Source organism: Rhinoraja longicauda, chromosome 34 (assembly GCF_053455715.1).
Source record: "Rhinoraja longicauda isolate Sanriku21f chromosome 34, sRhiLon1.1, whole genome shotgun sequence".
Taxonomy (NCBI): domain Eukaryota; kingdom Metazoa; phylum Chordata; class Chondrichthyes; order Rajiformes; family Arhynchobatidae; genus Rhinoraja; species Rhinoraja longicauda.
Window position 1 is genome coordinate 225,985 of NC_135986.1, and position 12,226 is coordinate 238,210.

The window sequence follows — 12,226 nt, forward strand, 5'->3', positions numbered from 1 at the left end:
AGACTGGGAATGGGAGGGGGAGTTGAAGTGCTCAGCCACCGGGAGATCAGATTGGTTAACGCGGACCGAGCGCAGGTGTTGAGCGAAGCGATCGCCGAGCCTGCGCTTGGTTTCGCCGATGTAAATAAGTTGACATCTGGAGCAGCGGATGCAATAGATGAGGTTGGAGGAGGTGCAGGTGAACCTCTGTCTCACCTGGAAAGACTGTTTGGGTCCTTGGATGAAGTTGAGATCGCCTGTCGTCGTGGACTCGGTGGGCCGAAGGGCCTGTTTCCACGCTTAAAGGGCGTTCTTTTAGAGAGGAGGTGAGGAGGAATTTCTTTAGTCAGAGGGTGGTGAATCTGTGGAACTCATTGCCACAAGAGGGCGGTGGAGGACACAAGTCAGTGGATATTTTTAAGGCAGAGATAGACAAATTCCTGCTGGGAACGGAAGTCAAGGGTTCTGGGGAGAAGGCAGGAAAATGGGATTAGGAGGCAGAGATCAGCCATGATTATTGAATGGTGGAATGGACTCGATGGGCTGCAAGTCCTAATTCTACTCCTATAACCTGTGAACGTGCGTATAGGCAGTGTAACGGTTTCCCATTGGAAGTTACTATTGATTTATTTTAACCCCTCTAGGGTTACCTGGTGTTTGCAAAGCCAGAAAATGCATGTGTGCCCATTGCTCCACCTCCCTCTAACACCAGCAAGTTGGACTTTATCGTTGTGATTCGGCGATATGGATGCAATTTTGATGTCAAGGTAGGTCATAAGTGACAGGAGTTGAATTCGGCCATTCGGCCCTTCCAAGTCTACTCCGCCATTCAAACATGGCTGATCTATCTCTCCCTCCTAACCCCATTCTCCTGCCTTCTCCCTATAACCCCTGACACCCGCACTGATCAAGAATCTATCTGTCTGTCTCTGCCTTAAAAATATCCACTGACTTGGCCTCCGCTGCCGTCTGTGGCAGAGAGTTCCATGTAACGCATGAAGCTACATGGAGACTATTGCCTGAGCATTGTCCATAACTACAGTCATAGTCGCACAGCATGGAAACAGGCCCTTTGCTGAACGTGCTCATGCCGACCAACTTGCCTCACGTGCACTAGTCCCACATGTCCGTGTTTGGCACATATTCCCCTGTGAATATTTCCTATCCATGAAGAAAGCCAATGGAATGTTGGCCTTCATAACAAGAGGAGTTGAGTATAGGACCAAAGAGGTCCTTCTGCAGTTGTACAGGGCCCTAGTGAGACCGCACCTGGAGTACTGTGTGCAGTTTTGGTCTCCAAATTTGAGGAAGGATATTCTTGCTATTGAGGGCGTGCAGCGTAGGTTTACTAGGTTAATTCCTGGAATGGCGGGACTGTCATATGTTGAAAGACTGGAGCGACTAGGCTTGTATACACTGGAATTTAGAAGGATGAGAGGAGATCTTATCGAAACGTATAAGATTATTAAGGGGTTGGAGACGTTAGAGGCAGGAAACATGTTCCCAATGTTGGGGGAGTCCAGAACAAGGGGTCACAGTTTAAGAATAAGGGGTAGGCCATTTAGAACTGAGATGAGGAAAAACTTTTTCAGTCAGAGAGTTGTGAATCTGTGGAATTCTCTGCCTCAGAAGGCAGCGGAGGCCAATTCTCTGAATGCATTCACGAGAGAGCTAGATAGAGCTCTTAAGGATAGCGGAGTCAGGGGGTACGGGGAGAAGGCAGGAACGGGGTACTGATTGAGAATGATCAGCCATGATCACATTGAATGGCGGTGCTGGCTCGAAGGGCCGAATGGCCTCCTCCTGCACCTATTGTCTATTGTCATGAACCTGTGTAGGTTTTATTCTGTGTTGTGATAGTACCTGCCTCAGGTCTCTCCTCGAACAGCATGCCCCATATACCCACCATGAAGCATTACACTACTTTACACAAATGCTGATAGTTTCATGGAACGAGCTGTCAGAGGAGGCAGATACCATCGCAACGTTTAAGAAACATTTAGACAGCTACATGGATCGGATAGGTTTAGAGAGATATGGACCAAACGCAGGCAGGTTGGACTAGTAGATGGGGCATGTTGGTTGGCGTGGGCAGGCTGGGCTGAAGGGCCTGTTTCCATGCTGTACGACTATGACCGTTTAATTAGATATTAAAGGCCTGATGTTCGGAATATGTCCATCTGAATCATGTGGGCTTTCTCCGGGTGCTCTGGTTTCCTCCAACACCAAAGACGGACAGGTTTGTAGGTTGAGTGGCTTTGGTTAAAAAAAAAAGATAAATATTCCCTAGTGCGTATGATAGTGCCAGTATGTAGGAAAGAACTGCAGATTCTGGTTTACACAAAGGTAGACACAAAATGCTGGACTGGCAGCGTGTCTGGAGAGAAGGCATGGGTGGTGTTTCGGGTCGAGACCCTTCCTCGGACTGATGCTAGTGTACGGGGTGATGGCTGGTCGGCGTGGACTCAGTGTGCTTGTAGAAACAAAGAAGGTTAATCTGTGAGCTGTATCACTAACTTATAGTCTGAGTGATGGCGTTGGATGTTGTTGTGTGCTGTGTCACTAACGTGTACAGTCTGAGTGATGGCGTTGGATGTTGGTGCTCACTGTATCACTAACGTGTAGAGTCTGAGTGATGGCGTTGGATGTTGGTGCTCACTGTATCACTAACGTGTAGAGTCTGAGTGATGGCGTTGGATGTTCGTGTGCGCTGTATCTAACGTGTAGAGTCTGAGTGATGGCGTTGGATGTTGTGTGCTCACTGTATCACTAACGTGTAGAGTCTGAGTGATGGCGTTGGATGATGTTGCTCACTGTATCACTAACGTGTAGAGTCTGAGTGATGGCGTTGGATGTTGGTGCTCACTGTATCACTAACGTGTAGAGTCTGAGTGATGGCGTTGGATGTTGGTGCTCACTGTATCACTAACGTGTAGAGACTGAGAGTCTAACGTTGGCTGTTGGTGCTCACTGTATCACTAACGTGTAGAGTCTGAGAGTCTAACGTTGGCTGTGTGTTGCAGGTTCTACAGGCACAGCTGGCCGGCTACAAGGCTGCCATCGTGCACAATGTCGACTCGGAACAACTGCTCAGCATGCACTGGAATAACGGTAGGTTTCAACTCCGCACCGTCTCGCGCGTCAACACTGGGTCACGGGGAGAACGTACAAACTCCGTACAGACAGCACCCGTAGTCGGGATGGAACCCGGGTCTCTGGCGCTGCAAGTGCTGTAAGGCAGCAACTCTACCGCTGCGCCACCGTGCCGCCCGGAACTTACAGAGTTTTATAAAATGACGAGAGGCATCGATCGGGCAGGTTGTCTTTTCCCACACGGTCGAAGAATCCAAAACTAGACGGCCCGGGTGAGGGGTGGGATAGATTTAAAAGGGATGTGAGGGACAATCTCTCCACACACGGGGTGCTGGGATGTGCTACCAGAGGGGGGTTAGAAGTCTGTACAATTACAGATTTAACAGACACTTGGACAGGTGGATGGATACGATTAGTGTCGAGGAAATGGAGGAAAGTAGGTTGTTTCTGTGACTTGTGTGTTTGTGTGCTGTATAACTGTGAACCTGTGTCAGGAGCTGGGTGGTGCCTTGCACCTGTAAGCTGATGCTGTCTGGAACGATTTCAGTTACAGAGGCCTGAAAGCATAACACGCAGAGGTCAGGCAGCATCTGTAGAGGCACAGATATGACCTGAAATCTCTGTACTATCGTAGAAACAAAGAATAGCAGATGCTGGTTAATACACCATAGGACATAAAGTGGTGGAGTAACTCAGCGGGCCAGGCAGCATCTGTGGAGAACATGGATAGGTGCCGTTTCACAGAGTGCTGGAGTAACTCAGCGGGTCAGGCAGCATCTGTGGAGAACATGGATAGGTGACGTTTCACAGAGTGCTGCAGTAACTCAGCGGGTCAGGCAGCATCTGTGGAGAACATGGATAGGTGACGTTTCACAGAGAGCTGGAGTAACTCAGCGGGTCAGGCAGCATCTGTGGGGAACATGGATAGATGATATTTCAGGTTGAGACCCTGTTCAACTGAAGAAGGGTCTCAACTAAAAACGTCACCTATCCATGATCTCCACAGATGCTGCCTGACCCGCTGAGTTACTCCAGCACTTTGTGTCCATTTGAGTAAGTTCTGCACTAACTTTGGTGGTGTCAGTGGAGGGAACCTTGAGAATCGGGTGGCGCAGCGGGTAGAGCTGCTGGCCTCACAGCGCCCGAGCCCCGGGTTTGATCATGACTATGGGTGCTGCCTGTACGGAGTTTGCACGTTCTCTCCGTGACCTGTGTGGGTTTTCTCCGTGATCTCCGGTTTTCACCCGCACTGCAAAGACGTGCAGGTTTGTAGGTTAATTGGCTTGGTGTGTATGTAAATTGTCCCCAGTGTGTGTAGGATGGTGTTAGTGTGCGGGGATCGCTGGTCGGCGCGGACACGCTGGGCCGGCTTCCGCCCCGTACCTCTAAACTAAACTAAACTTTTCAAAAATCCGTTGCTGATTTTGATTTTAATTTTTGCAGAGGAAATCAGACGTCAGATCACAATCCCGTCCGTGTTCATCGGGACCCATGCCTCCCAGTTAATGAAGTCTTTGTTCACTTACGATAAGGGGTAAGTGTGAAGAGAGTGTTTAATGGTGTACTTCAATACAAGATGCCAGGTGTTACTGCCGGCTTAGTGGCCTCTCCGTGTCCCGAGTCAGTCTCCATTACCAGCCTGCTTAGTGGACTCTTCCTTTCCTGAGTCAGTCTCCATCACCAGCCTGCTTTGTGGCCTCTCCGTGTCCCGAGTCAGTCTCCATTACCAGCCTGCTTAGTGGACTCTTCCTTTCCTGAGTCAGTCTCCATTACCAGCCTGCTTAGTGGCCTCTCCGTTTCCTGAGTCAGTCTCCATCACCAGCCTGCGAGGACCGATTTGCCAGATTACTAGTTCAATTCAATGTTGCTTTACCTGTCACATATGCAACTGCGCAGTGAAATTCTTTTTGCCTTTATTACACATAAACGGAGTTTGCACGTTCTCCCCGTGACCTGCGTGGGTTTTCTCCGGGCGCTCCGGTTTCTTCCCGCACTCCAAAGACGTGCGGGTTTGTAGGTTAATTGTCTTGGCGTATGTGTAAATTGTCCCTAGTGTGTGTAGGATAGTGTTAGTGTGCGGGGATCTCAGGTCGGCGCGGAATCAGTGGGCCGATGGGCCTGTTTCCGCGCTGTATCAAACTAAGCATGCGGGTGCTGCCATTTCAAAATCCAAAGTCCGTTCGGCCCGCACGCACGACGTACTGGAGCAGTTCCCGTGAACTCTCTCCTCTCCTCGCCCGGCCATCTCTGTGTCCTGGGGGCACTTTCTGCAGCTGATCTTTCAGAGGCATTACCCCGGGACTGCTACAAGGGGGTCCACATTTGAATATCTGCACCTTTTCTCCCATGGCCCAATGAAGATGAATCATGACCTGTGAATTTTCATGGTGCTTCAATCTGCTTGTGCCTCGATGGCGTGTTTTCTTCAATATCAGAGTGCGGCACGGCGGCGCAGCGGGTAGAGCTGCTGCCTCACAGCGCCAGAGACCCGGGTTCCATCCTGACTACGGGTGCTGTCTGTACGGAGTTTGTACGTTCTCCACGTGACCTGCGTGGGTTTTCTCCGGGTGCTCCAGTCTTCCCACACTCCAAAGACGTGCGGGTTTGTAGGTGAATTAGCTTGTGTAAATGATAAATGGCCCCTAGTGTGTAGAATAGTGCCTGTGTACAAGATGATCGCTGTTTGGGACAGACTCAGTGGGCTGAAGGGCCTGTTTGTGCGTTGTATCTATAAAGTCTAAATCGGAGATGTCAGTGTTCGTCACCCCTCTGAGCATGCTAACTTGTGTCTGTCCACAGTGCCTACGTTATATTGATCCCGGACTTCAGCTTCCCGCTGGGATATTACCTCATTCCCTTTACTGGCGTGGTTGGAATTGTGATCATCGTCATGGTCATTGTCATGGTAAGTGCACAGCTAAGCATTCTGCAGATCGGAAAGGATTCCGACATTGCTACTCTCCGATTTTAGACGGGCGTCACGGTGGTGCAGCGGGTAGAGCTGCTGCCTTGCAGCGCCAGAGACCCGGCTTCCATCCCGACCATGGGTGCTGTCTGTACGGAGTTTGTACGTTCTCCCTGTGACACCATCTATAGTCCAATGCCCTGTTTAACGAAGGAAAGTGGGCAGCACGGTGGCGCAGCGGTAGAGTTGCTGCCTTACAGTGGCATACGTATAACGTAGGCATGCAGCGCCGGAGACTCAGGTACGGAGTTTGTACGTTCTCCCCGTGACCTGCGTGGGTTTTCTCCGGGATCTTCGCTTTCCTCCCACACTCCAAAGACGTACAGGTTTGTAGGTTAATTGGCTTGGCAAATGTAAAAAATTGTCCCTGGTGGGTGTAGGATAGTGTTAGTGTGCGGGGATCGCTGGGCGGCGCGGACCCGGTGGGCCGAAGGGCCTGTTTCTGCGCTGTATCTCTAAATCTAAAAAAACATCTAAAAGTATCCATTTCAGGGCCCAATGATTTACTTCTTTGCTTCATGTAGTAGCCTAGGTTACTTTTCATCAGACCCTGGGGAATTATCCATCTTTAGCCCAACTTGGACATCTAATACTTGAGCAGTTAATTGTTTTAAGGGAGCGTTATTAGTGTGTGGGGTTTCAGGGTGTGGACACGATGAGTGAGCCTGTACAACAATGCGTTAGTTTGTCCTGAGACCTTGCTTTCTTCTTGGCATTGCAGATAGTCAGATGTGTGCAGTATCGCCGGAGAATCCAGAGAAACCGTCTCTCCAAGGACCAACTCAAGAAACTTCCAGTCCATAAATTCAGCAAAGGTAGGGGCATGGGAAACGAGAGCCTGGCACAAAGGACAGGTGCCGGGAGTGGAGTGACACAATGGAGAGCGCGATCTGCACGGTGGCGCAGCGGGTAGAGCTGCTGCCTCACGGCGCCAGAGACCCGGGTTCCATCCCGACCACGGGTGCTGTCTGTACGGAGTTTGTACCTTCTCCCTGTGACCTGCGTGCGTTGTCTCTCGGTGCTCTGGTTTCCTCCCTCATCCCAAAGATGTGCAGGTTTCTTGGTTCGTTGGCTTCTGTGATTTGTCCGTAGTGTGCAGGATAGTACTGGTCTAATGGTAGACACAAAATGGTGCAGTAACTCAGCGGGTCAGGCAGCATCTCTGGAGAGAAGGAATGGGTGACGTTTCGGGTCGAGACCCTTCTTCAATTTGAACCAGCACCTGACATTTTCTTTCCTACTAGTCTTATGGTGATCACTGGTCAGTGCTGACTCAGCGGACTGAAGTGCCCTTTTCCACACTGTATCTCTAAAACTAAATACATTTATTTTAGTGCCACATGAATGAACAGTATTTCCTTTTATCCCCAGTGAGATAAAATTCCATTGATTTCCAAGTGAAAAATGTGTCGTCAGAAAGGAGATGAGGAGGGATTTCTTTAAGGCAGAGGGTAGTGAATCTGTGGAATTCATTGCCACAGACAGCTATGGAGGCCAAATCAATGGGTATTTCTAAGGCGGAGAATGACAGATTCTTGATTAGTACGGGTGTCAGGAGTTATGGGGAGAAGGCAGGTGAATGGGGTTGAGAAGGAAAGATTGGCCACGATTGAATGGCGGAGTAGACCTGATGGGCCGAATGGCTTAATTCTACTCCTAGAACTTATGAACTGCAGAGGCTGGTGAATGCACAAAAGTGCTGGAGTAACTGTGCGGGTCAGGCAGCATCTGTGGAGAACATGGATAGGTGACTTTTAAAAGAGTGCTGGAGTAACTCAGCGGGTCAGGCAGCATCTGTGGAGAACATGGATAGGTGACGTTTCACAGAGTGCTGGAGTAACTCAGCGGGTCAGGCAGCATCTGTGGAGAACATGGATAGGTGACGTTTCACAAAGTGCTGGAGTAACTCAGCGGGTCAGGCAGCATCTGTGGAGAACATGGATAGGTGACGTTTCACATAGTGCTGGAGTAACTCAGCGGGTCAGGCAGCATCTGTGGAGAACATGGATAGGTGACGTTTTGGGGTCGAGACCCTTCTTCAGACGGCCTGAGTTAGGGAGAGCTCTCTTGTGGGAGGGCGATTGCAGAAAGCAGGCTTCGCCAGCAGGTGGAGCTCCACTTCTGCCGGCCACGTGAGAACCAGGAAGTGATTTGTCGGCCATGTTACGACTTTGCTTGTCTCTCTACCTTAACTTCTTAACAATTTCTTTATCTCTTGAACATTGCCCATAGTTTAGTTTATTGTCACGTGTACCGAGGTACAGTGAAAAACTTTTGTTGCATGCTATCCAGTCAGCAGAAAGACAATACATGATTACATTCGATTGATTTAAAGGTTTCAAAGGTCTTTTATTGACATGTGAACCAATTAAGGTACAGTCATACAGGCATACTAAAAAAGCAACAAGACACACAACTACATAAAAGTTAACATAAACATCCACTACAGCGGATTCCCCACGTTCCTCACTGTGATGGAAGGCAATAAAGTCCAATCACCCTCCGCTTTATTCTCCCGTGGTCGAAGGCGGTCGAAACTCCTGCGACTTGGAGCTCTCGAAGTCGGTCTCTAACCAGGGACCGCGAGCTCCACGATGTTAAGTCCGTAGGCTCCCACTCGCTGTTGGAGCTCCCGATCGACCCCAACGAAGGCCGCCAACTCCTCGACGTTAGGCCAGAGATACGATACGGGACAAAAATCGCATCTCCGTCAAGGTAAGAGATTTTAAAAAGCTTCCCCCAACTCCCCCTTTCCTCTCCACACCCCACATAAAACAAACACAAGAACACTAAAACATACATTTAACACATACTTGAAAAACAACAAAGAAGAAGGAAGGGGCAGGCAGACAGTTGGCGAGGCAGCCATAGCTGGTGCCACACGGATTTACAGTGTATAGAAGATACATGATAAGGGAATAACGCTTAGCGCAAGGTAAAGACAGCAAAGTTTGAACAAGTATAGTCTGAGGGACATAGAAAATAGGTGCAGGAGTAGGCCATTCGGCCCTTCGAGCCTGCACCGCCATTCAATATGATCTGGGCTGATCATCCAACTCAGTATCCTGTACCTGCCTTCTCTCCATACCCCCTGATCCCTTTAGCCACAAGGGCCACATCTAACTCCTTCTTAAATATAGCCAATGAACTGGGCTCAACTACCTTCTGTGGCAGAGAATTCCACAGATTCACCACTCTCTGTGTGAAAAAAAACTTTCTCATCTCGGTCCTAAAAGACTTCCCCCTTATCCTTAAACTGTGACCCCTTGTTCTGGACTCCCCCAACATCGGGAACAATCTTCCTGCATCTAGCCTGTCCAACCCCTTAAGAAGTTTCTATAAGATCCAAAGAGGGTCATCAAAGAGGCGGATAATAGTTCAGGACTGCTCTCTGGTTGTGGTAGGATAGTTCAGTTGCCTGATAAAATCCGGGAAGAAACTGTCCCAGAATCTGGAGGTGTGCGTTTTCACACTTCTGTACCTCTTGCCTGGTGGAAGAGGGGAAGAAGAGGGAGTGGCCGGGGTGAGACTGGTCCTTGGTTATGCTGCTGGCCTTGCCGAGGCAGCGTGGGGTGTAGATGGAGTCAATGGAAGGGAGGTTGGTTAGTAAGAATGTGATGGTATCTAAGAGGGAGAACACCAACGACTTGTTGAGAAAACACTGGCATGTCTTGACGTTTTTCTCTCACCTTGAACATGCCGGTTTTAATGTAAAAACAAGGAATTGCAGATGCTGGTTAATACACATAGCCACAAAGTGCTGGAGTAACTCAGCGGGTCAGGCAGCATCTGTGGAGAACACGGATAGGTGACGTTTCACAGAGTGCTGGAGTAACTCAGCGGGTCGGGCAGCATCTGTGGAGAACATGGATAGGTGACGTTTCACAGAGTGCTGGAGTAACTCAGCGGGTCGGGCAGCATCTGTGGAGAACATGGATAGGTGACGTTTCACAGGGTGCTGGAGTAACTCAGCGGGTCGGGCAGCATCTGTGGAGAACATGGATAGGTGACGTTTCACAGAGTGCTGGAGTAACTCAGCGGGTCGGGCAGCATGTCTGGAGAGAAGGAATGGGTGACGTTTCGGGTCGAGATCCTTCTTCAGACAGAGTTGTAGAGTGATACAGCGTGAAACAGGCCCAGCCCAACTTGCCCACACCAGCTAACATGTCCCAGCTACACTGGCCCCACCTGCCCACGTTTAGTCCATATCCCTCCAAACCTGTCCAATCCATGTAAGGACAGGGGTCAGGGGAAGTGGAAACGAGGGGAAGGAAAGTGCTGTTCTTTGTTTCTACCTGGATTTAGCATCTTGTCCACATGGGTTCAGCAAGGTCCCTCATAACGAACCTGTTGGCCGTACGCTGGGCTTGGAGGCAGAGGGTGGTGGAGGTGACCCTGTGAAACAGAAACATCGACAACAGGTGCAGGAGGAAGCCATTCGGCCCTTCGAGCCAGCACCGCCATTCATTGTGATCATGGCTGATCATCCACAATCAGTAACCCGTGCCTGTCTTCTCCCCATATCCCTTGATTCCACTAGCCCCATAAACTCTATCTAACTCTCTTTTAAATTCATCCAGTGAATTGGCCTCCACTGCCCTCTGTGGCAGAGAATTTCACAAATCCACAACTCTGGGTGAAAAAGTTTTTCCTCATCTCAGTTTTAAATGGCCTCCCCTTTATTCTTAGACGTGTGGCTCCTGGTTCTGGACTCCCCCAACATTGGGAACATTTTTCCTGCATCTAGCTTGTGCAGTCCTTTTATAATTTTATCTGTTTCTATAAGATCCCCACTCATCCTTCTAAACTCCAGTGAATACAAGCCCAGTCTTTTCAATCCTTCCTCATATGACAGTCGTGCCATCCCAGGGGATTAACTTTGTGAGCCTACGCTGCACTTCCTCAATTGCAAGGATGTCCTTCCTCAAATTAGGAGACCAAAACTGTGCACAATACTCCAGATGTGGTCTCACCAGGGCCCTGTACAACTGCAGAAGGACCTCTTTACTTCCCCACTCAAATCCTCTCGTTATGAAGGCCACCGTGTTATCAGCTTTCTTCACTGCCTGCTGGATCTCTGCTGGCTACACGGTTGTTTATCAAACATAGTGATGATTTGGATGTGAATGTAGGTGGCATGTTTAGTATGTTTGCAAATGATACAAACCGGTGGGGTGGGGAAGGTTGTCTCAGGTTGCAAAACAATTATTGGGAAACTTGGCAAAGGAACAGCAGTTGAAATGTAACTTGGACAAATGCGGGCAGGCCATGCACAATGAGTGGGAGGGCCTTGGAGATTGTTATTGCAACAGGAGACCTAAAGGTACAGGTAGAGCAAGTATATCGTTCCCTGACAGTAACCACACTGGCTGGTGTAAAACACCCAGCGCACACTAGCCTTCATCAGCCTTGGCATTGTCTACAAGTTGAGCTAATAGGACTTGGAATTGGAATTTAGTCCCACTGAACATTGTCTTAATAGACAATAGACTTGATGTTTCAATCCTTGTGGTCAGTCGGCACACCTGATGTTGGCAGTGGGATTGGAGTGGTGAAAGGGAGGGTAGGTACGTATCATTGCTAAGCCCACAACGTCTCGAGTGAATGTTGTACAAGATGCTGATGAGACCACACTCAGACTGCTCTGTGCAGATCAGTTCGCCACACTGCAGCGAGGATGTGTTTAAGCTGGGGAGGGTACAGGGAGGTTTCACAAGGATGTTCCTGGAATATACGGAGAGACTGCTTCTGCCAGGCGGCACGGCAGCGCAGCGGGTCGAGCTGCTGCCTCGCTGCACCAGGGAACCAGGTTCAATGCTATGGTTGCTGCCTGTACGGAGTTTGTACGTTCTCCCCCTGACCTGCGTGGGTTTTCTCCGGGTGCTCCGGTTTCCTCCCACATTCCAAAGACGTACAGGTGTGCAGGTTAATCAGTTTGGTAAAATTGTAAATTGTCCCTAGTGTGTGTAGGATGGTGTTATTGTGTGGGGATCGCTGGTCGGCACGCTCCCGGTTGGCGAAGGCCTTGTTTCTGCGCTGTATGTATCTCTAAACTAGGCTGAGGGGTATCATCGGATCTTTATCAAATCTTGAGAAGCAGAGATAAAGTGGTTAGTCAGAATCGGAGGGCATCGGGTTCTAGTCTGAAGAAGGGCCTCGACCCGAAACGTCACCCATTCCTTCATTCCA

General features: G+C 49.6%; 1 protein-coding gene across 1 annotated transcript in view; it reads left to right on the forward strand.

The window, feature by feature from the left end:
* LOC144609725 (E3 ubiquitin-protein ligase RNF167-like) overlaps positions 1-12,226 on the forward strand; it is an 80,108-nt gene that overhangs the window by 28,131 nt on the left and 39,751 nt on the right. Inside the window, exons 5-9 of the mRNA XM_078428230.1 lie at positions 624-746; positions 3,003-3,090; positions 4,516-4,606; positions 5,872-5,977; positions 6,759-6,852. Coding sequence (XP_078284356.1) covers positions 624-746; positions 3,003-3,090; positions 4,516-4,606; positions 5,872-5,977; positions 6,759-6,852 — 502 coding nt within the window. The remainder of the gene's footprint in view (positions 1-623; positions 747-3,002; positions 3,091-4,515; positions 4,607-5,871; positions 5,978-6,758; positions 6,853-12,226) is intronic.